The 24682-nt window shown below is 45.9% G+C and overlaps 1 protein-coding gene across 2 annotated transcripts in view; it reads left to right on the forward strand.

Moving 5' to 3' along the window:
• Window positions 1–24682, forward strand: part of COL18A1 (collagen type XVIII alpha 1 chain) — a 177921-nt gene that overhangs the window by 37303 nt on the left and 115936 nt on the right. The window contains exon 1 of one of the 2 annotated variants that reach the window (XM_019523232.1): window positions 7562–7582. The exons of the other annotated variant lie outside the window; for it this stretch is intronic. Within the exon in view, the coding sequence (XP_019378777.1) occupies window positions 7579–7582 (4 nt within the window). The 5' untranslated portion in view covers window positions 7562–7578. Of the gene's footprint in view, window positions 1–7561; window positions 7583–24682 lie in introns of those variants that run through there. 2 annotated transcript variants of the gene reach the window in all.

Below are 24682 nucleotides of genomic sequence, written 5' to 3' on the forward strand. Positions count from 1 at the left end.
GTCTGATGGGAAAGTACATTGGGACATTTTCAGCCTGGTGGTATTTGCAAGTTATACTCAGTGTAGGTAATGAACTTCTACTGGCCACCCAGGTCTGGATTCCGGATAACCAGGCTTCTGTTATTTTGCATGATGCAACTGAAAGTGTTAATTTTCTTAAGCCTAGGAAATATTATCTGGCAATTTAGATTTTTTCCCCAGCACATGACCCTTAGAACTCAGTAAGTTTCTTGCCTATTGAGTAAGGAACATAGTTGTCATTCTTGAGCTTTCTTGCCTGCTTTGGATGTGATTATTTCTGCAGTTTGAAGCACTCTGGCATGATCTGCATGCATGAAGGAGAGTAAAGGGATACCTGTGTCACAGTTACAAAGCTTCCAGTGTGACTTGTATGTGAGTATTGCAGAGCCCTGTGCCAATAATTGAGGTCCCTATTTAAGTATGTGCCTTTTAGTTGTTTATTGAGCAGTTGGGCCCCAGTTCTGTAAATGCTTTTGTGCATGCATTGAAATTATTTGCATGCGTCACATTATACGTAGGATACAAATCAGAGCTCCTCCTAGTGTGGTTAAGGCACACTGGTTTACTAGCCAGTGGAACTATGGTTTGCATCATTTCTGGATGCCTTTGATTCCCCAGTCCAAGGCTAAGTACAAACAGTCAAAAAGCCCAAAGCTGGATCCATTCAAACTTTGCAGGTTAGTCTAAGCTGCATAAATTGAATTGATAAGCAAGTGAACGTTCACTTTTGATTCCGAAAATGAAGCCACATACCTGCAGTGGCCCAAGCCAGAAACCTGGGGGTGCTAGAGTATGCCTCCCTGCTCAGCTGGAACATACAGCCTGGTCCAAGGCTAGCCAACCCACCCTGTGAGGAGTGGTGGGGCTTGCAGGGGAAATGCAAAGCATCCTGGGGTGCTAGAGACTGTGAGTTACCTTTAATCTGGAGGAGATCTGGGACAAAAGTTCAGTAAACCAATTTAACCTAAATTCGTTAAGTCTAATAGTACATCCATCCAGATTTATCTTAAACCAGTTTCGGTCATTTTGGAAGCAGTTTATGAACACTGCACTTCTGTTGTGTTACAGATTTGAATCAGTTTCTGATTACTTGTACCAATTTATGTGTAATTTCTGTCCCTAGCCCTGATGACGATGTGCTTGACAGTTGGGTTGCCTGGGGGGGGTACAATTCTAGAGCAGATGCAAGAGGAGACGCACTGTTCTGCCATCACAGGCAGGATGCAGCCCTTGTTGCCTACTTCAGTTCACCCACAACTACGGAGTTATTTATTTCAGAGGCCTTTATTAAACCAATAAAAGCTGTGGTAAAATCTGAGTTTGGAAACTCTGTGGTTTAAGTCCATTCAGTCACATTAACAGTTTTCAGTACCTGAAGATTTTCATCAAAAGCAGATGTGAGGTGTTGGTGAGGTTACAGCACAGACCTCAGTTCTAACAGCGAGAATGTTGAACAGGCATCTCCTGTAAATACAGAATTCCATTGCTGCTGAATGCCTGGGATGTCCAGACACTCCATTCATTTCAAAAGGCAATCGCTGCTGTCATACACACACATGCGGGTATTTTGGCAGCATAAGATACCCCAGTGGTAATGCTCTTCTAAGTATTTTAACCTGTGCTAGCTTGTATGTTCCTATTGAGAACAGATGGAATTTGATCTAAGCCCAGCGAGACAAATGCCCCCGCTGAGCCCCTCCAGGGTGTCTGAAGCCCCTGCATGTGCATTCTTTAGAAGGGAATTCTTTGTGCTTCTGTGAGAACTGACTTTGTCGGGTAGTGATCTCTCTTGCAATTGGCTTGTAGGGAAATGGGCTGAGCTTTGTGGGGAGCTGGCTGGCATGCAGGTGAACTCAGAAATTTGAAACTTAAGTGCTGCATTTTTGCTCTTAACAAGTGGTAATGCTCCTGACACTTCAGAAAGCTTAAGCAATGACTTCTCCCAGCACATCCAGGGCTCATTCATATTTGTCTGTCTTGCCTCTGTCTGCTGTTTGTATGCAAGATAAGTGTTTGGTCACAGAGCTGGCTGAAAGCATTGACCATCAGTTGATGTGTGCTGGCAGTCTCATGGGGCTATTTGACAATTTTCTTGCCACATACACTTCACATTCTCCATTCTAGGAGGGGCTGTGGAGAAGCCACTGGTTACAGCTTTCCAGTTCAGGTCCAGTGCTGGTGCCATTTGCCATATAGTGGCCAGATATTAGAGGTTCATTAACATATACGTTACAGAGAAACTGTGGCAAACCTAAGAAATTCAGAAAACCAAAGGGAGAGAATGTTTCAGGAGTTGAGGGAATTACAGAATTGTAAAGTAGGAAGGGACTTCAAGGGTAATTTAGACCAGAGGCTGGCCGTGTTTTACAGCAGGGGGCCATTTTAATGAGATTTAAGGGGGCTGCCAGAGCTACAGCCATGGCCATTGTCCCTCCCCACCCTCCCACTCTGCAGTACTGTATCACCATTGCTGCTTTTCTTTGCCACCTGGCCACTGCATCTGTGAAACCCCCCCACTGCAGAACTGCCACATAAGCCCTTCATATCTGTGGATCAGATAAAATGACTCCATGGGCTGGATTTGGCTTGTGGGCTGTAGGCTGCTGACCCCTGATCTAGACCAAGCCCTATAACAGATACAGGACTTGCTGTTCCTAAACCACCCTGGGCAAATGCCTGCCCACCTTCCTTCCTTCTTGCTAGGCCTACTGAGATTTCTCCCACAGGAGTTCTTGGGGGCTGCCTACTGGCTAGAGAGTCATCTCCTTAGGCCAGGGGTGGGCAATTATTTTGGGCGGAGGGCCGCTTACCGAGTTTTGGCAAGCCATCGAGGGTCACATGACGGGCAGCCAAGGGCAGATAAATATTAATTTTCTAAGTTTTTTAGGGTCCCTGTGGGCCAGATAGAAGGGTCTGACAGGCCTCAGTTTGCCTACCTGTGCCTTAGGCAGTGGCTTGGGGAAGGCCCTGACTTCCTTTCTACAAGTTGGCTGTGTCTCTCCCTGTGCCCTGGCTTCTACTTGAATTTGGCATCCATGGCTCTGATTGGCAGCTGTTACAGATGCCATCAGTGGGGCAGAGATCTGAGAAAATTAGAGGTTAGCAACCAGAGAAAGTATCCTGTAAGTTGCATGAGTTTGGAATAATCCTGCAAGTCAGGAATGACCAAAATCTGACCCCTGGGCTTGGAACTGTCCTGCAGAGATGTCTCATTTGGCCTGTAAGGCTCTACAAACTGCAGAGATTTGGTGGCAGGGGAGCAGTGGCAGCCTTCATTGTTGCGACTCTCAGAGCCAAGGCAATTAGCACTGCTGCTGCTCATCCTGCTGCCAGATTTCCAGATCCATAGGAAACCCTGCACACCAGATGACATGGCCTTGCATGCTGGGCCCATAGGCTGCCCTGGCACCACTTCTTTAAGTTGTTGGAATGCCACAGCATCTGCTACAGCCCTTGCATTGTCTTTCTAGAGTACCTGTTCCATATTGGGGCAACCTCAGAATGACACTGAGACATGAGTTTGTATGTCACAATATGCTAGTATTAAATGGGAGTGGGTCCACAGGGTGATAGAATAGCTGTTCCCTTTTCTTGGTGCCAGCTGCATATAGGAGCTCCTTGGAAAATGGAGTGTTTGGATTGTCATGTGGGCTCTGTACACATGTGAATCCTGGAATGTATTCTAGGGGGGACAGTTTTGCAGCTCCCAGAGTGCTGTTGCAAAGTCAACCCCCTTTATGTACAGAGGGAAACATGGCAGCTGTGGCCATGTTGAAAGTAGACAGAAAGTGGAAACGGAATCTGGAGAGCCATGATGGGGGCTTACTGTGCCTCTAAAAGCATATGTTTAGGTTTGCTCTACTCTTGTCCATCTCATGTTTGTCCATAACTAGTAGCTGGTGTCAGCCCTCCTAAATTGGAAGTGAAGGAGCTGTAGACACAGATGACCCCAGAGCAGGGGTGGGCAAGGGCCACTTAATCAGTTGGGTGTCCTCTTGAGGGCCACATCTCACTCTCTCCTCCTCTCCCCCACTTCCCTGGAGCTATAGCACATTCCATTCCCCATCCTCCCTCTCTGTCCGTCTCTCCCCCTCCCCACCTTCCAGAGCTGTAGCATGCCCTAACCTGCCCCTCAACCCACCCCCCCAGCTGTAACATGCCTCAATCCCAATCCCTATCTCCGTCTCGGAGCCTGCCGGCCCTATCTAAAGCTTACTCCATCACCAGTTTAGTGCAGTGGAAGCAGTCCCGAGTGGGTGTTGGCATCAACTGTAGACACAGTTCTGGGTAGGGATTGGGGCATCTGCCTGGATTCGCACCTCATCAGCGCTGGGTGGAAGCAGTCCCATCTGCCCACCTGGCATGGCAGAAACAGTCCTGCCTGGCACCATGTGGCAGCCAGAACCAGAGCTGCCGGCTGCCTGTGGGCTGGATCCCATGAGTTGGCAGCCAGTTGTGCACAGGCCAGATACAATCAGTTGGTGGGCTAGGTCTGGCCTGTGGGCTATATTTTGCCCACCACTGCCCCAGAGGAACTGTACAGGCAGGGCCCTTCTACTGTTTTCTGTAAGGGGAGATATGTGGCTCTTTCTGCTAGGGCAGAGAGAGCTGATCTCCCTGCTGCTTTCCCATTTGGGTGCTAGGGGCTGAAGCTGGCTGATACCAGGTTTCCTTTTTTTTTTTAATTTTAAATTGCTTCAGGACTTTCATCAAGTCCCTGTATTAAGTGGTAGTCTTTTGTTAGCTACTGATGTTAATAAATGAGACTGGGGTGGTAAATCAACAGCAGTTATTAAACTGGGATCAAGATGCTGGTGTGTGTTTAAACAGGTGAGCCTTTGTTTTCTAGCCTCGCCTTGACCTGAGCCGAGCTTCATAAATACTTTGCAACGTGATCTCTTCAGCCAGGAGAGATGGCTGTTTCTGTCACTTAGGTTGAAAGTGGCTGGGTAACGCTTGCCTTCCCAGTGCTGATGCTCAGGAACAGGAAAGGGTTGAACTGGAGGCTGAGATGTTGGCTTTGTTGCTTGGATGATTCTAAAGTTTGTTAATATGGGGCCTTGGCAATTGCATGCGTTAGGAAAGATCAGATGGCAAGTAGTATGAGGCTTAGGGGAGGGGGGATAGAAATGAAATGGGGAGGGGGGTGTCTGAAATTAAAGAAATTAGTCAGGAATGACCTCAGCCTGTTTTTCTGTCCATGAGGTTGTCAGCTCTTTATGACCCAGTAGATCAGGGCCTTCCAGGACTCCGCTTTGTGTTGAGCCTTGGAAAATGCTGTGAAACCAAATCTTGCAATTTGATTGAGAGTCTTGTGCTCTTTGATGTTTTTTCATAAAGTCTTGCTTGCAGGAATCAAGAAGAGGGGTGAAGCTCTTGGTCTTCATTAACAACAAAGTAGCAAATTCCTACCTCTAATGGATGTGGAGAAAAGCTAGGAAATGTGGAGTGAGTGTGAACTAAAGACTAAGAATCCAAAAGGCAAATAAAAGGAAATCAACAAGTGTTGTATAAAAATATTGCGACTTCTAAGCAGGTCTGATGATTTCAGGGCCCTTACACATGTCTTTTGATTGCATGGGTTTGGCAGTGGTACTGCACTGTGAAGGATATTCAGTCCTACCTCACCAGGGACCCAGACCAGAATGAGTTGAACAGAGCTTTGTTTTTCAGTTTATATCTTTGCATTGCCCTGCTTCTTTTTCCTCATTCCACTGCCTCCCATAAAATAACTGTGTTTGCAGTAGGATCTGCTATTGAGATTAAAGATCTTCCCAGGATTTGTATTTTTTTTCATTATGTGTCTAATAGTTCTGGCCTATAAGATTTTATGGCTTGTAGCATGTGCAATGCAGGATCAGGACATTGGTTTCTCCTGATGATAAGAGCCGATGTTGCAGCTGCAGAGAAAGGCCAAACTTCCTTTTAATGCCCAAGGGAAGGAAGCTGAATGCTGCTTATCCCTACAGGTGATAACTTGCTTGACACAGGTTTGATCACCTTGCTTAACAGCCTGTCTCGGCTTGCCCAGCTGAAAAAATGTTAATTGCCCTATAAAGATCAAATCTTTCTAAAAGCCCTTTTAGACTGTTTATGCCCTGGATGTGAGTGGTGTAGAGTGCCAAAGGTAGATTGTACATGGAAAGAAATATTTCCTTTCTGTTGGCAATGCATAGCCTTTGATATCTTAACTTATTCCGAAATTACCATGAGAGGACAGAAATGTGTGTTTGACCTGATTTCACTACACCTTTACTTATTTTGTGTGTAGTCTCCACTCACTGCTCTCCAGTACAAACAGAGAAATCCCTGCGTTACATCACGCAGTGTATTCCATGTTGCATGACAGTACTTAGTGCCCTCCTCTGGTGTCACAGAGAATTTGCTCAGGCTTTTCCTGAGAGGAGCTGACTGAGCATAGACATGGGGCTTCAGCTTGCAGCTGCACCATCATTGTAGCAGGTACACGTTTTAGGGATTATTCTTTCTCTAGGTTATATGAACAGGTTGGGATCAAACACAGGAGCCACCAAAAAGAGGAGGGAGTGAGGCAGCTGTCTGCGTCCATAGTGCTTCTTCAGGAAGGATTTGGTGCATTGTCTCTCACTGAGCTTTTAAAGACAACCTGAGGTTGATATCAACACTGGAAGCACAATTCTGTCAGTACCTGTTCCTTGGTGCTTCTTCCATGCAGAATTGGTGAATGGCTCTGATGTGGGTTACTCCACTGTGTTGAGTGGAGCCATAACTATCCTGGGAAAGTTAGTGCAGCTGCCCAAACCAGTTTTGACGCTGACTCAGTTTAGCCAAAGTAATTGTTACAAGAAGAGTTCTGGTTGCTGGAGCCATGGTTATGCTATTGCTCTATCCTTTCTTCAGGTGGAGTTCAAACCAACTGGAACTTGGACATTCGGGAACATTACTCAGTGCAGACAAGGCCTGTGGATTCCTCTTAGGGCTGTTCCCTATGCCAGGAGACCTTTGTTACGCATTATGTGGACTGCTTACATTCAGATATTTTGATGACAGCATTGTATTCTGTTTCTCACCGGTTTTTTTCTTGGACGAGGCTTGTCTAGCCTCATTGTTCAGGAATGCCCTTTCTTGGGGACCTGGGGAGCTCACTTTGGTCATGTTGTCATCTTCCCTCCAGAGTGTCTCTGGGGATCTCAACTCACCCACTCCGCAGTATCATAGATAAAGGCAGTGCTGCTGTGACCTCTGCCTACACTGATACAGAAAGGTAAATCTGATGGAGTGAGGCCAGCGTTAGCCTTGTGCTTTAAGTGCCAGGCTGCTACAATCAACAGTGAACTCTGCACTCTGTTCCAGACAGCATGCACATGGCTTTGGTTTGTTTAAGCATATTTGGATAGGCCATTGATTTGGAAAATGTTCAGCTGTTCCATCCTACCTGTGCAGCTGAGGTTGTCAGTGCAGGCTGAGGTGGTGTAGTGACTAAGCTTTAGGATGTAAGTCTTGCCATTCTGCCTCTCACTCTGGGATCTTTGCTTCTGGTGTTGTGTGTCTGGTGTGGCCACTTGTTGGTGCTGGAGGATGGGTAAGTGACCAGTTAACTGTCTGCATTTACATTTTGTTCATAGGGGAAGGAGAGGAATTCCTTCTTCTCCTGAGCTGTTGTGACCATAACCTGACTTCAGTGGAAAAGCTGTTTTGAAGGCTATTCTGTTACCTGCTGCTCCGAAGGAAATCCAGTTACTGTTGCCGCGTGACCAACCTGCTTGCGTTGGGAGTGGGAGGGCAGTGCTTTCTCTGTCTGCAGACTGGCAAATAGGAAAGCACAGACAAGGGCATTGCACAGCATGACGCACACACTGAGTAATCACAGGACTCCACACTTGTAAAGCTAAATTGTTTCTTTATTCAGAGAACTATTTAAACAGATGCTGCAGCCACAGTTAACATTCTAGCTCAGCAGTGGACAACCTTTTCGGGTGTGGGCTTGAATGACCCAGCTCAGGTCAGAGGTAGGTAGACAGGTGTTAGGTGCTGAACACCACTGCTGCTACTGCTTCTTCTCTCCATAGAAGCATGGGGAGAACTCTCAGCTGCCACTTCTCCCCATGGTAGTGTCCCCCCAAATTGTAAGCAACAGCTGTACACGGAGGGCTTATTTTGCTCACCTGGAGCTGCACTTTAGATGGAGTTGGTGGTGCACAAACATTATTGTGACAGCTGTCTTGACAAAGAAACGCTTAGTGAAGTTTGTAGAGGCCCTCCCTCATGTAACCTGTTGCCCTTGCCTTCTGTCAGGGGCCTTTTATTTCTGCACAAAGTTCTTGGCTTAGCTTAGTTTTTCTCTAGCTCTGTTGCTGACAGATAAATCTTCAGGTCAGTGTGACTGCTTTACAGGTGTGTGTTGGGTAGAGTGGGGAGAGCACTCTTGTCCTATGAAAATATTATGGAAGGGAGGAGAGGAACAACTTGGTCAGCAATAATTTTAAAGTTGTTTTCTTTCCTGCAGCAGGTATCTTCGTTATTGCACATCCCTGCTTGCACCCATTCTTCCACACCATGCATTTGCACAGCTCATAAGTGCATATGTGCCTGTCTGTCTCGGTGGAGTCTGGACAAGCTGTAGACGATGGGGGAGGCAGGACAGAGGGAGTCTTCTGAACAGAAAGGACTCTTTGCACCAGGGACTGGAGAGGCCCAAGTGAGTTGTGTTGAGAAGCATCTGGAGAAGCCCTGCCGAACTCCTAAACTTCTTCCTATTTATAGATGGTTTCACAGACCAGCTTCAGCTTGCTGTGCTGTAAATTTCCTTATCCCATGAGCAGATACCAGCTGTGCTCCCCATCTTCTGGGTGGCCCCCTCCTTTGTCTGACTCCCTGATTGGTATGAAACAAGTGTGTGCCTGTAGTGCAGTGACCCCACACAGGAAATGCGCCTGATGTGTAATTGTTCAAAAAAATAAGACGGGGGCAGGGAGGAGAACTGATAGGCTAGTATAAATGCTGTGCAGTATGTCTTGCCTCAGACTGTGCTGCTGGACTGACAAATGCCTAGCTGAGGTAGGGCTGATGGAGCGTGTGCTTGTTAACATTTGTGTCCCTAGAGAAAAAAAAATGACTGCATATGCCAGAGCAGTACAGTTAGAATTTTTACAGCCATACGAACCCTTTTTAGGGGGCCTTGCATAAAAGTACATGAGATTTGATCCCCAGGGTGTGCTCAAAGGAATTTTGGCCTGTGTAAAGCAAGAATTAAATGTTGTGAGACCCTAGGGCACTTTATTGGCAAGAATTATGAAATCTTGCCTGGAAAGGAGGAGTTGAGGGAGTGACTTTTAAATACATGAACTTCATACAATAAATGCCATTAAAAGGATGCCAGAATGTGAAACACTCAAAAATTAGGAAATATAAAGAAGTAAGTTTGCCTGAATGTATGCATCTTGATGTAGTCTTTAATTACGGGATCGTTGCTGCTTTTTCCCCAGGAACTTGCTTTTTATTCAGTGCACAGTGCTTGGTGCATGTGGTAAGTGTTACATATATCTTCTTACCATCCTCGTGTAGTGTGTGGCCAGTATATTCTTTATCACACACCATCCCAGCCCTTCACTGAATGATTAATCTCCTTGTTATGGTGCTGATTACATTAACATCAGAACGCTCCACAGCCGCTAATAAGTATTTCTTCATAATGCCTCTCTGGTAGAGACATAGTGAAAGGTGGCTCCCTAATATCAGTTTTAGTGCCCAGCCAAAATGTTAGGTCTGTGTTTCAAACCCCAGTGGTGCTATGTTACAGAGCCCAAGCTACCTGTTTTATCTGACCTCTTCCCTGAACATGACTGCATTATTTCCTGTTGATTAAGGCCAGGGAAATGTTTAGCCTGGAGCAGAGAGGGAGCATCATGAAGCACAGTCCCCAGAGTGGGCTTGCCAAGTGAGAAACAACTGAAGGCTTAGGGCTTATAGCGGGAAGTGCTGGGTAGCCGTACTAATAGCTGCTTTTATTGTACTTCCTATAACAAAACAGTTGCATGGATCTGCGTGCCACACATCCTAGATGATTTTAAAAGAAATCTGGTATTGCATTCCACACGTTGCACATTGAAATGGGTTTAAATTCCTGACTCTGGCTTGGAGTAAATGTCTGGATTCTCAAAAGACCCCCACAAACCAGTCATATTTCAGGGGGTGAATAACTTAATAGAAAGCCAGGTTAATCAGGAGTGTTCAAATGCATGCCTTCTTCCTAGAGCTGTGCCTCAGGCTGCTGGTGTATGCTGGTAGCTGCCTTGGCATAACACAGTGTGTGGAAAACAGTTGTTTTAACACATCAGCCATGTTCCTTCCAGCTCCACTGGAAACATGGGGAGAAAAAAAATTGGTGTGTTCTTATTTGTCTTGCACTTTCTTTTTAGTTTGACAACAAAGAAAGGCTTGGTGAGCATAATGGAAGGTCTGGCATTTGCCAAAGGCAAGTTTCTGCTCTGACTCCCTTGATATCTGGACAGTTAACATTAGGCTATGCTGTGGCTGGCATATGGGTCTGGACAGGGAATTCCTGATGCTGAGAGTAATGGCTAGCCATTATTTTCTGACATGAACATCCTGTGCAGTAATTCTTTTCTGTGCGTGTGGCCAGAAACATGCACAGACTTGGGGTAGGCTGTCATGTTAATATATGAATGGTCAGGAACTCCCACCTGCTGAGATGAAAGCATACTTTTCAGAAAAACCGTTGCTACGGACATTCCCGCTTTGGAGGTTGGATGTTGAATTTCGAGATGTTTGTTGTTTTGAAAAGTGAAAAATGTTTTGAGACTTTGCTCCTCAGCTGATATTCTTTTTTTGGCAGTATACAGACTTATTTCCCCCCTTTTAAATTAAAAGTGAATTGAAATCAAATAAAGAGAACTACAAGACCCAGAGGTAACAAAGCTTTCTCCTTTTATCACGTACTATTCACTAGTCTGTGATTTATTTGAGCTGCTAAATAGTTTTTCATTAATTGTTTTGTGGCTCCCTCTATGGGCCATTTTTCTCACTACCGCAGTTCCTTGTTTTCTTTCCACAACGACACAGTAGTACAGTGCTTGGACTTTTTATTTTTAACTAATTGACTCACTAGTGCAGAGTGATTTTTGCACTTTGCTTTTTGTCTGGCAGGGCTCAGTGTTTCCATTTGAGCAGTTCAGAAAAAAATCCTTCCCATGTACAAATTCAGTGTCCTGATGAACAGAGACAGCTTCTGCACTTGCTGTCCTTCCTGCCCCAACCCCCTGCTAACTCCAGGGGTCACCCCATAAGTAGATGGACACTCTTTTCTTCACTGCCTGCTTCTTGCCTCTCCATCTCCATGCTGCCCTTTTAACACCTGTAAAACTGGACAAGGGTGCTTGTGCCCTCTCTTTAGAAGCAGCTGGTTGGCAAGCCCTCTTGCAATTAGCTATTCACTTTTAGGTCACAGCTTTCTTTTCCTTCCTCTCTAAGACCCATCATTAGCTAGCCACTGGGAAGTAGTTTCCCTCAGCCTCCTCCATTAGTTCCCCTTGCTGTAACATCTTCAGGAAAGGGGCTTTTTTTTGGTGGAAGGGGGTCCTGTCACCTCCTGAGATGCTCTTGGCCTTCTCTGGCCTTTGCAGTGCTGCAAAGCCATTGACATCTCTTGCCTGTGCGTAGGATGAGAGAGGAGAGGTTGAGGAAAAAGGCTCATCTATGCAACTGGTATATAATTCCATTTTTAAAAAGGCCATGTTTGCCTTTAATGGGTCGTGTATCCCCCAGGATCTCCCCAATTCATGTTTTCAAGGTGTCTTGAGTGAGAAGACAAATGCAATATTGAGTAAAAGGCCTACTACGGAAGGCATCTGGGGGCCTGTCGCAGTTCCCTGCCTCTGCCTTCCTTGGCAGCCCTAGGCTGGTCTGCCTTCCCCACCAGACTTTGATCTGACTTTGCCTTCCCTGCAAGCAGAGTTTGATCATCTTGGGCATTTTTACATGTGTAAGTGCCACAGCGCCAGGTGTCTTGAAACGTGCCTGGTGCTGTGACGCTTGCAGTTGTATAAGCGGTGAAATGTGCGTCAGTGCTGAGAAAATGGTGGCAATGCGCTTTTGGACTAAAATGCATAGAATGTGCTTTAGTTCAACAGCACACCACCGCCATTTACTGCACACTGATGCGCATTTCACCACATATGCAACTGCATGTGGCGCAACATAGTGCGTGTCAGCTCACATGCGAAGCAGACTCAGTTAATCGAGTCTGCTCTGAAGTGGTGGATCTCTGGTGTGTCGTGGGACAAAAGAGTAGGTGTATACATGCCCCTTCTGTCCCAGCCAATTGAGCCAAGGGCCCTCTAAGTCTCTGTGCACCTGTGTCAAAAGCTTGCAGGGAACTGGCCACCAGAGGGTGCCAGAAGCACGGTTTTCTTGCATGGCCTCCCCTGCTGCTGGCTGTTTGGCAAGAAACACTCGGTGTGTAACTTAAACTTTGTACTGAAGTGGCATAGCCAGTGGCAGCTGCAGGGGCTGCTTGCTCACCCATCCCACATAGGCTGCTTCACTTTCTAGAAGCCCTATATGGGCCGTTAGCCCCAGTGTTTAAGGCTTGCTTTGCTTCTTTCCTTTGGCTCCTCTGCTATAAGGGTGGGATGCCACTAGCAACTGTACTGCTGGTAGAAACAGCAGTAAGTAAGAGCCTGCAGAGTGTCCCTGCCAGAGCACACAGGCATGGAAAGGGACGTTGCTCCAACTGCTGAGGGCTTGCACTTGGATACCCCCAGAGTGGGCATGCCTTGCCCTTACCAATAGCACCAGGGCTTCACACACTGCTTCACAGTGGAAACAATGGGGGCTGGAGTGGCACGGACACTAAGGTTCATGGTTGACAGCTTGGAGGTGTCAAGTTTGAGGCCACAGCAGAAGCAAATACTGCTAAATATTTTGTCACAAGGACATGAAGAAAGGAAAGGAAAGGAAGTAGGAACCATGTGGTTACAAATCCCCCTAAGAGCTGTAATTCCCAGTGCCTTCTGTCCCTTGCACCTCACAGATCATGTTATGCATGAGCTGCTTCACCAGCCATCAAGTATGCAGCAAGTCTTTGGGTGGGGATGTAACTGCTGTTTAAACCCAAGATTAGAGCAGGAAGTAGAAATGAATCTGATATCCAGTTGAAAACACTTGGGGCAAATATTTCTCAGATTAGGGTGTCCTCTAGGACTGGTGCTGTCAGCTCTGCTTATGGTGGCTGAAACTGCACGAGGAATCCAGCAGCTGGTTTTCTAAACTGTCCCTCCTCCCCCTCATCAGTGTATATAACTAACTGCCACAGTGATCTCATGGACCAAGAGGTTGGGTGCTTAAGTATGAGAATCTATGACTGCAGTTTATTTTGGACAATGATGAAAAGATTTTAAAAAATTCAGCCTGAAGCATACTACAGAACCCCACAACCCAGGAAGCTGCTTATTTCCTGGCATTGTTTTTTGTCCTTCAACCTGTCTTTTCTTGCATTTTTCAAGAAACTGTTTGTGTTCCCTGTGCCCCACTGTTTTCTGACTGTGTTGGTCAAAAGCTGAGTCCCTGCTCCTCAAAGTTTATTCTGATATGGAGGGGCCATCTTGGTCTTCAAGTACACACTGTTCTTGGCTTCCCCACCATGGCTCCCATCAGTGCTCCTTGTGTCCAAGCCACCAGCAGAGAGCTGCTAAACATCAGGATTGAGAAGTGCATTAGGGTTCTTGCAGTTAGCAACCTGGACCCAGGGAGCACTGCTTTTCCTCTTTACTGAATCTGTTGGGTTTTTTACTTTCAGATTTGGCACCAGAGAACACTGTGTTTATTTTTCATTTAGATAAATAGAGTTTAGGAAGAAAATTGTACAGAAGAGTAAACTTCAGAAAAAAATAAATTGAAAGTGCATGGTGGTCAAAACCATTCCAGATGTGGAACACTTAAGTGCTTGTCTGGTTTTGCATGGAGAGATGCCAAATACTGAAAGATGTTTCATGTTGATTGTCTCCATGGATACACATTTATATAAAGGACCTATCCTGAATCAGAAATGGAGTCATAGACCTTTTCAGGTACGTCCCTAACCTTCCCCAGAAGTTTGGGACTCCAGGGCATAGTGTTGCAATATATAGAGGAAATTGTTTCCATTACATCTCTGAAAGCAGCTGGAGCAGTCAAACAGTAGCCCAGGATCTGTGGATTAGAAAGCTGTTGTGGTGCACCAGCTACAGGAGTGGATTGCACACTGCAAGAGAGAAATTCACTGAGTAGGTGTGCATTAGAAGAGACAATGTAGTGCTGTTGTACTGAATTTAGCCCAAGTGGGCAGCCTAGAAAATAATCACGTCCCCTTGCGATGCTGCAGATGCTTCTTTTTAGGTACTGTCCATTCTTTCAGAAGTTGTTAGTTCAGCCGTCATGTCTGTGGGGTGGGAAAGAGGGGATCCGGTGCTTGCTGGGTCCCATTTCAGTTCCAGAGCAGGAAGAACAAATCTTACTACCTTCTCCCTGCAAATGTGTCGTCTTGTTTTTGCTCTGAGCACAGATGAAGGCTCTGATTTCTCATTATGTGAGAGCATCTGGTCCTGTCTGCCTGTATAATATGATTGAAGAGAAGAGTAACAGGTCTGGGGAGTGCTGTGCATAGGCAGACACGTTGCCAATAGAGGGGAACGCATTTTGAAAGGAGTTGTGCAGGGTTGCTTTGTGGAGGGCAGCAAGAGAGCCCTTGCCAGGTTAGGTGAAACAGGTGACTTAGGGCAGCTGTGTTGCCAATGAGTGACTGTTTTCCAATAGGTTCAATGTTGTCTGGGACAGGGTGAACTGGCTGCTAGCAGACTGGAAGGTGCCCTAGTAAAGCAGTCCAGGTTTTGGTTGGTCATTAGCCTTAGATTGGGCAGTGAGGGTCTTGCTGGGGTTGTGCCAGGTTGTGCATGCCACCTTCCAGCTCTGATCTACTTTCCTTTTTTCCTTGGGCCAGGGTTACTGGAGACCACTGTGTGTATGAAAGCTTTTGGCAAGAGGCAAAGGAGACAAAGGACACTGGCTTGCAGAAAAAGGACCTGGGCAGCATGGGGAAATGTCCTTGATGAAAGGGACTGTTTTTTAAAATGGCAAGGAGGCTGTATTTGTGGGAGCAACAGCCAGGCTGTGTCTAACTCTTGCATGCTCCAAGGTTTCCGTTATGGAGGCCACACCATGGTGCGTTTGAATCCAGCTGTGGGCGATTAGAGAGCATATTCCTAATGCGGAAGGTGGGGCAGGATCATAGGGGATGCAAGGAGGAATTGGGGCCAGAAGTTCAGTGGAACGGGGGAAAGGGACTAAATATTTTGCAATCCCAGCATGTGACCGGGTTTCCCGAGTAGAGTTCTGAGCAGGGTGTGGGTGAGCACTTTGTGTTGTGTGCATGTGAGCGTGGCTAGCTGAATGTGGGATTTTCTCTAGGAGAGGTGGGGTCATGCCACTAAGGCACCAGATGAAGTGGGTTAAGGAAACAGTTTGTCCACCTTATTTCCATAACATCCTATGAGGCAGCAGGAGCCATTTCTGCATGTTATCCCCAGAGAAATAGAATTGGAGGAGTTGAGAAAATCAAAGGCGATGTCTCTCATTTTGGAGGAGCAGAGAGTGGGAACTCTGTAACAGCTCCAATTTACAAGGTTTTTGTTCTGCTTTTCAACAGGGGAATTAACTTGAAGCAGACTGATGTTGCTAAGACTCGATTAGTATATTTAAGGACCGCTCTGAAATGGGGCCTCCCCGCGCCTGCTGCTTTGGAGTGTGTTCCACATGCTATGCTAGGAAAACTCCCCAATTTCACCCCTGTTCCTTCCCCATGGATCAACATGCTCTTCAGCCAAGACTTTCCCTGCAGCTGGAAGGAGAGTCTAACAGGTGCCACTTTTAAATAAATGCAAAGCCAGTAGAAAACAGGGTTAATCTCTGGCATGAAGAGGATTTCACTTTTATGACAGGCTGCCTGCCAGAGGAACACACTCATTTGACTCACATTTCCAGGTAGAGGAAACAGGCAAGTCAGCCTTGGGGTGTGGGTTAGCCAAGCTTGTCTTGTAAAATTTTCCTTATGAGCCTGTTTGTTTGTCTGTACTGATCAGCTGGCCATAACAGATAGCTTCTGCCATGCTACAGAACCATGTCACATGGGACATGTTACTGTGACAAGCTGTGTGCACATGGGTTTGTGGAAACAAGAAGGAGGGACCTGGGGGTAATGCTGTTTTCTGGGAGCAAATATGTGCCTGCATTGCTCATTGGCTACACCTGTCCTTTACAGACAGAGCAGTGTGATTACATGCTCTCCTTTGAATGGTGCTGTAGGAATTCTTGGCCTGTTCCATAATAAAAAAACACTGAACAAACGTGTGGTGTTTAAGTCTGCTGATTTCAGGGTTTATGTCTGTCGTCCTTTGTAATGGAGAGAAGAGTAACAGGTTTGGGGAGCACTGTCCACAGGCTGACAGGTTGCCAACACGGAGGAAGGCCATGGCAGGAGGCAGTGTAGTCACTGCTTGGAGGGGGTGGAGGGTACAGTCTGGATGAGGTTGATTAGCTAGGGCAGTGGTTCTCAACCTTTTTTGTACCAGGACCCATTTGTAAACATCAATGACTAGCCCCGACCCAGTGCCCCTCACTCCCAACGCGCTGCCCCCAGACCTCCAGTATGTGGGATAGAGGGTAAGTGTGTGGGATGGGGGGTGTAGGGTATGGGGAGCCCCAAGCAACTCCTTGCAGGCTGGAGCTCTGCCAGCCTGCAAGGGGAAAGCCACAGTTTCTCACCTTTTCCTCCTTTAAAGGAGAATCTATTTTTAAAGTTTGTTGATCCATTTTTTAATTTTTTCCACGACCCTTCTATATATTCTTGTGACCTACCTTCGGGTCATGACCCACAGGTTGAGAAACGCTGAGCTAGGTGACTGTGTAAGTTTCTGGTATCAAGTGAAGTGAAGAGCAGCCCTTAGTGATTAGGAGTTACACTGCTGCTGGCACAGGAGTGTGTGTATTGGTAACTGCTTCCTGCATCCCTCTGTTCCCTCCTGCTGGCTCCTGAGGTATGTACAGTGGGGTACAGGCACAGCAGCAGAGCACGCATCCTTTGCTGCAGGGTCAATTCACCCCTTCTTTTTCCCAACCTTCCATACCCTGCTGGTCCGACATATCCCTCACCATGCTCAGATCTGCCCGTGTGTGTGGTACCTGCAAGCAAAGCACTTGGAAACTCCTGGAATGTGTAATGTTGCTTTGGCTGAGTCCCCCCATTATCTTCAGCTTAGCGAAGTTTGGGTTCAAAACTTGCTTTTGAAAATATCTGTTTTCCTAAGGAAACAACAGGTAAGCACATTCCCCTTCCATGTGGGTCTGCGGCAGGGTTTGAACTCAGCACTCCAGGTCTACCACTAGAGATACAGGCGGAAGTGCAAGCTGCTTCATAGTCTGGCCCCTGGGCAGAACATTGGACACATCCTCTTCCCGAGTGGATTACATGGTCTTTTATGTCAGCAATAGGGTACCAGGAGCCAGGTGTCCTAAGATGTGTCTCTTGACTGCAGGACTGGAAGCTTGGCCTAGAGCAGTCAAGGCTGGAACAGTGGATCTGAATGATGGTTTGGATGGCTGAAAGTGTAGGCTAGCCTTGTTAGAAACCTGGTTCTATTTCTACCAGCACCTCCTGGGAGCTTGTCAAACTTCTCCTCTTAAGAGAAAAATGGAGGAAAGAACCTAGGATCAGAGGAGTTGGGCTGGAAGGGACCTCCAGAGGTCATCTAGTCCAACCCCCTGCCTGAGGCACAATCATTCCTATCCAAACCACCCCATACAAACCATAATCTAAACTTTATGTGTTCACTTGCTTGTTCTTGACTGTGCTGTAGAGGTGAGTAATAAGGGTAGAGAAGTGCAAGGGAATAGAACAGTAGGTGAAAGTGGTGGAATTTGAATGCCCTCCTACCTTTCTGTCCTTTTCTCTATTCACAGGTAGTCCCATGGCTCTGTATCTCTTTCTGTCTTCAAGGTGGTTTGTAAAATCATCATTTTCCCTGTCCATTTTTCACCAGCTACCCCTTCTCTTCTCACCACCCTATGTAGCATTCAAATCATGATCGCAGTTCCCATTCTGTGTCTTGCTTTTTGGTATTTTAATGAGACTTTTACTGAATAAAGTCTTAAAACTTTTATTAAATAGAAAGCTCTAAAGCAGTCATAATAACGGCATTGCGGCCACCATCAGCCTAACACTGGGTGGGTCTACAGTGCACAATGCTAGTGCTGTATAGAGAAGTATGAGTTAGCAGTGAATGAGCCTATATTGATACAGGAAGCAGTCTCGCCATGCCAACTAGAAGCTACATTGTGCTGTGTAGACATACCAACAATGTTCTAAGTATACTTTGTCTCTCTCTGTCTGCTGCTTTGCGTCAGAAGTTAAAGAATAACTATTTTCCAGCTGGGAAGCTGATGTACAGAGATGTTTTTCTCTGATTAGCTGCTGAAGGTTTTTCCCTGGACACAGCCCTGCTCAGTCCAGTTCAACTGAAGGCTTGAAGAAGGGTTACCCAATAGAAAAGTACAAAGGAAATAGAAAAAATATTTGGCTTTGGATGTTATATTGTACATTGGGTTTCATTTGTTTTATAGTCCTTTGCTCGAGCATATTTCACAATCTTGTGTATCTTGTGGTATTTTGGGCTTCATTAATTTGGAGCTTGTCATTTAAGGATGGAAGAAGGAATGGGCCAGGAATGTGAACAATAGGATGAGGTACAAGGTGTGTGCATCAGTGTAAAGGGAAATCTTCCCAACATATCTTGAAAACCACCATGCAAGCACTTTCACCTTCTAAAGCGCCTGATTATTCATTGTCCTTCCTCACTAATTCCAGAAGGAAACACTGTTAAAACCATTAATTAAATTTAAAAGGGGCCCACTCCTGTGCCTTGCTGAAACAGGATTTTCAGTTGTAATCTTTGTGATATAAACTAATTAAAGTCAATAGAAAGACTCCTGCAGACATCAGTGGCTATTCAATGAGCCCCAGGAATTGTTTAAAACTTTTCCCTTGCACTCAGAAGGGTATGAGATATTCAATAGTGGAAGATGATAGCTGTAAGTCCTAGTAAGTGGGGCTTGCCTGATGTCCATACTTCAATTGCTTTGCTCCTTTTTCTGGGTAGGTCTGTGAGGATGCTGGACCTGGAGACGGAATACCTGGTTAGCAGTCTGTGGTTGTGGTGGCCTTTTCTATGGCAGAAGGTTGTATGTTCTGAAATGTGGCCAAACTTTAGCACCGGAGTCTAGTCATGTGTTCAGTGGGAAGCAGAAAGCCCTGTAGTCCATTAGGTGGGCTTTTTGATTTTAGAAGGAATACACATAACTTTAGGTATCTTATAGACAGATCCAGTCATATTCTGATTACAAGATGCGTCTTGCATCCAACGGTCGAGCTTGCAAGCCAGTGATGAGCTATGCTACAGAAATCAATTTGTACAGTCATTGATTCATCTTTGTCAGAATCGCCCTTGGAATTTCATGAAGATGGTGACCATTGAAAAGAAGCATGTTAACATTTTACTTGATATACATGGGAAAAGAATGCCTGGTATTCTTATAGAGAGCCTGCCATGACATTGTAGCCAATGAGGCCTCTTTAAGTACCATTATACAGGGACCAACTGTTTCCCTGAGACAGAGTAGTGTAGAGAAATAAGTGTGAAGCCAGTAGCAGCTGCTGTGCACCAGTGATTGCTGAGTGGTGATTCAGAAGCTGCATTTGGGGGATATTCAAAAATATACTTGATGGAATAATTGTGTCAAACTTTATGTAAGATGTTAGATTTTTTTCTATGAATAGGGGCAGGATTTTTTTTGATAGATACTGAGGTTCAGATCCTACGGGGTGCCCGAGGGCAATCCTACTGCATCCTGCTCAAGTCCCTGAAAAGCAGTTAATTTGTCCACTTCTGTAATATGCAGTCATCTGTGTCTTAAGACTAGATCATGGAAAGCAACAAAAAGGAGGGCTCGCCTACCTTTTGTGTTTAGGTGTTCTTTATGGACTCAAGGAGAGTGGTATAGGATTGCACTTAAGCACCTAAATCCCCTTAGATGTTTAAAAGTTGGAATAGAATCTGGTCCTTGGGCTTTTGAAAGCAACCATGAAAGAGTGACAGCTCCATAGATAGATTGTGGCCCTTTCTTTGATACTTTATGTGAAGAGGCTCCATTGCAGAAGGGTGAGATGTGACATGTCTATTGCTGTTAGTGGCATTGCAGGAATCCCCTCGGAATGAGTTAAGGTACAAACAGGTGTGATGCCATCCAAACAGAGTAGTGATCCTGTCTGAAAAGATTGCATAGAGCATGTGTTCATTGCAGCAGGAGGTGCTGCTCATACCATTCCACAGACCTGTGCATACTGGGGCGCAGAGTAAGTGTTCCCAGGTGTTTAAATTAGCTTGTTGTTAGCAGTGATTGAAGAGCTTTACGATGACAGCCCAGTTTCTGGGGGGGAATTTGAAACATTTCCTATTTGAATAATTCCCAAATTCTCTCTTGCTTGTTCTCTCTGTCTTAGCAGTGTCTGCTCACCCATGTGCTGTAAGACTATTACATCATATTTTTAAGGCAACCGCCTAAATGACTTAGAGCCAATCTTGTTTCCTGTGTTTCAGCACCATAACGTATCCCAGTGGCTGACCCTCAGAAGTGTTGTGCGCTTGTCTAATCTGTATATGATCAATTGCCCTTAGAGGTGCTCCGATACATTGGTCCCAGTGCTGCTGCTGCCTGCCCTGAGCACAGCCTGGCCCAGTGCAGCCCCCTCCCCCAGCCCACAGCAGCAGCCCACCCTGCACCATGTGCAGATCTGGGGCACCCCCCATGCCCTCCTGGGGTGCATGCAGGGCTGGAGCCACCCCCCGCGCTCCCTTGATGAGTTGCTCGCAGCTCTGCCCTGCGCCCCTGAGTACCCTGACTGAGCAGCACCTGCTGCAGCCCCACTCCTTTCCTCACTGTGGTGGCCTCGATCTGCCCCCCTTCCCAACGCTCCTTGCCTCACACCAGACTTACCAGCCTGATGCTGGTCTCCATGCTGCCCAGCTGCATATTGGAATCAGATTGGTATTGACTGATATGGCTCCTTAAAAATCGACCATTGGTATCGGCCCAAAAAATCTCTGTTGGTATACCCCTAATTTCCCTCTCACTTCTTTTCTGGGAAGCGAGTTGGAAGCTTTGCCTTAGCTTTAAACAAGGTGTAGTCCTGGATTTCCTGAGCCCCAGCCTGTCTCTTCTTTAGAGGCTGACACTTCATTCTGATCCCTGAGGGAAATCTGAGTTTTCTTTTTTCCATTTAAAGTGGAGTTGTTTCAATGTAAACAACAATATGACAGAGCTATGCCTTAGGCCCCTCTACGTGTTACAGGTATTGCAGAATTAACTTGTTTATTAACTGGTTAATTGTGCAATTGCCTGGAGACCAGCTACATGTGCAAAGTAGCTATCACACAATAAAGCTCGAACCAACTATAAAGTTAGACCTTGAAAATGTGCACTAACTTTATAACTGGTTACTATTGAGCTTTAATTTGCATGTGTAGCAGGGTCTCGCCTGCAACTGGGAGCCCAGTCAGCTGACAGGGCTCCCAGCCACAGGGGTCTACCGTGCCCACATAAACCCCCAAGCCCTAGGGTTTACTGAAGCCATGATTCCCAGGGCCTGGGGGTTTCCTGCACTCTGAAGCTCTAGGGATCACTGTAGCTGTGACACCCAGGGTTTGTGGGTTTCCTGCACCCCCGATCCGTAGGGATTGTGGAAGTTGCAATCCCTAGGGTCTGGGGGGTTTCCCGCATTTCTGAGTCCTTGGGGATTGCTGCGGTCCCTAGGGCTTCATGGTGCAGAAAACCCCCAGGGCTAGAAGATCATGGTGATCCTCTGTGATCCTCCGGTCCCAGGGGTTTCTCTGCAACCTCACCTGGGGTGTGCTGGGCTCTGAGCCATGAGAGCTTGCTGGTGCAGGGGGCACCCAGGATCTAGCTTCCTCTGAAGTGGCAATAAGGTGCAACGGGATCTAATGTGCCTGTAGCATGCATGTGTGGCATGGCAAGAATCATGATTGTGTGAATTGTGTATTAGACCCCATCATGTTTTAGCTTCATGGGTAAAGAGGGCCTTAGTCTGATGCTATTAGCAGGCTTGGAGGTTATATTTTATTTCAATGGGGTGAAGGAATAAGAAGAAGTCTGGAAATCAGCACTTAGCAGTTAGGCTTGTATTGAGCTGTTCTCCATCTGGACAAGAAGATGAACCCTGGCTAGTCCAGGGAGATTTGAATTCAGCATCTGGAAAAATATATTTTTTTACTAGCCAACTGAGTGCTAGAGAGACTTGCATGAATCAGCAGTTTAAGGAAATGGCTTCACTTTAGGGCATAGCTGTCCCAGAAGGGGGGATCAGGGAAAGGCTTCACTCACTGATAACAGATTCAACAAATTCTCATGCATGGGGTGGGGAAGCGTGGGAGAATTTAGGCTGCTTGGCATAGCTTGTTGAGCTAGGCTGTATATCAGAGATTCATTTGGTCACTTCCACGGGCACCTGTAAGAGTGATATAAAACAAAAGTAAAGTCAGCCTAGAATTGGCAGGATGGGATCAAGGGAAGGTCTGGAGCCTAAACCTACCTTTTGACTCTTGTTCATTTTTATTGACAAACATTCAAGTGGGCAGTATCTCTTTAGATATGTGAAGAGTCTGTCTCATTGTAGCCAGCTCTCCTTCAGAAAATGCAGGAAGTTCAAATTAGTGGGAGAAAGAAGCCCAGAAACTCAATATAACTTTAAAAAACCCCTCAGAATACAAAACAGACAAGTTAGAAGCAGAGGCAGGCAGGCAAGTGTATGTTTTACCTCAAAACCATTGGGGTTCCACAAGGATCTTTGGGAGAGAAAGGATCTCTCTGGGAGAACAGTGTTTTGTGAGGAGATGCACTGGCAACCAACGGTACAGCAGTTGTAAAAATTGCTTCCTAAAATGAATATGCTGATGGCTAAATTGACCACATCAGCATTTTTAAGCCTCAAACCAAGATTCCCACCTAGAGTTGGTTATAACTCACTCTGTCAGTGGTGACAGCACCCAGGTCTGGAGAGATCACAGATATGAATCCCTTCTTCGTGGAAAATAGAATCTGCTAAATATTATAAGCTTTGTTAGTTGGCTTTAGTTGTGACTCCTATTCTTTGTCCTATATAAGAAATAACGAAATCTCATCCTGATTATTTAAATCGTTTATTTCAGTCAACTCCTCATCTGGACATTAACAGACCTCATCTGGACATTAACAGAATATTATGGTTGCATACTTAAGTTAATACAACAAAACTAAGTTTGCCTGCATAACTTTAACTCTGCTCTTTGTATTTGATTATTTAGATTATAATCTAGTTAGACTATGACAATACGGGTTCCATTTACGGGAACTTCTGCATTACAATTGGGAAGAGGAGAGAAGCAAGGCTACTTAGAGAGTGTTCAGTGTGCAAATGCTTGCCATATGATAAACAGATCTATGGAAATATAAAGTGTGCTGTGAGTAAGAAATTCCTTGGCAAAATCTGCTTTAATTATTGCATGGTCTCTGAAGGGGTGAGGAGCAGTAATCCAGATGATGCATGCTTCAGTGGAATATTGAGACATGTGTTAGCTACTAGGGAGCTTCTGGAAAGGCAGCACTGGCTCCAGACCCCATACAGCTGAGCTGTGGAGTCCCATGTCTCAGGAAGGAATAGTTGATTCTGAGAACTTGAAGCAATGCCTGTACTCTGCCTATACCTATCCAGCATAGCCACACTTGGGGCCTGTGGCAGGTATGGCCAAACAACAACTGACGAGTTCCCTGCAGCTCCTGAGGAAAGTAAAACAGTGAAGGGCTGTACTCAGATCAGTGTTTCTGAGGCTCAAGCATCTTGACAGTTTTGTGCCCTCTTATTCTCCTGTGTCAAGATTGAGGCTTGCAGCCAGCAGTGGTGGGAAGTTTAGTCACCTCTGAGCTAAGATTCAGGTCTACGAGCAGCCTACTGAGCATCCATCAAGGTTGCTCAGCCAGTGTTAAAAATATGTGAAAGCTAGGATATTGCTGCAGTCTGGCATCTGGTCAGGAGGTCAGCACAAGGCCTCCTGCACCTCACCCCAGAGAAGTAGATTAGACAGTGATCTGTGCAGAAAGATGCGAGTCAGTGGTTATGGTTGTTCTCCCTGCGCAGTACTGTAGTTACATCTTGTCTTGTGATTTCACTGCATGAAGTTCTCCAGCTTAACTTAGTTATTTCCTTGCTTCTGAGTTCTCTGTAACACAGTTTGACTGACTTTTCTTATTTTTATTTATTTGTTTTAATTTCAGGTATTCTGGTAAAATGAAGTATGTTTTATGCTAATGATATCCTGCAGGCCTTGGAGCTTTATTTAAAAGGCAGACACAAATGCTGGGGCCTTATTTCTGGAGCTGCCCCACTGGCAACTGCAGACACTTCAATGAAGTGCAGTGAAAAGAAGAATATTGAATTAATTAGCTGTAATGGTGATGAGCACCTAACAGGAACATTCCCTCCTGTCTTTCCGGAGATTCCTGTTGTGTTTCAGCTGAATTGCAAACC

This window comes from Gavialis gangeticus, unplaced genomic scaffold (assembly GCF_001723915.1).
Source record: "Gavialis gangeticus isolate Ggan-Ray unplaced genomic scaffold, GavGan_comp1, whole genome shotgun sequence".
Taxonomy (NCBI): Eukaryota; Metazoa; Chordata; order Crocodylia; family Gavialidae; genus Gavialis; species Gavialis gangeticus.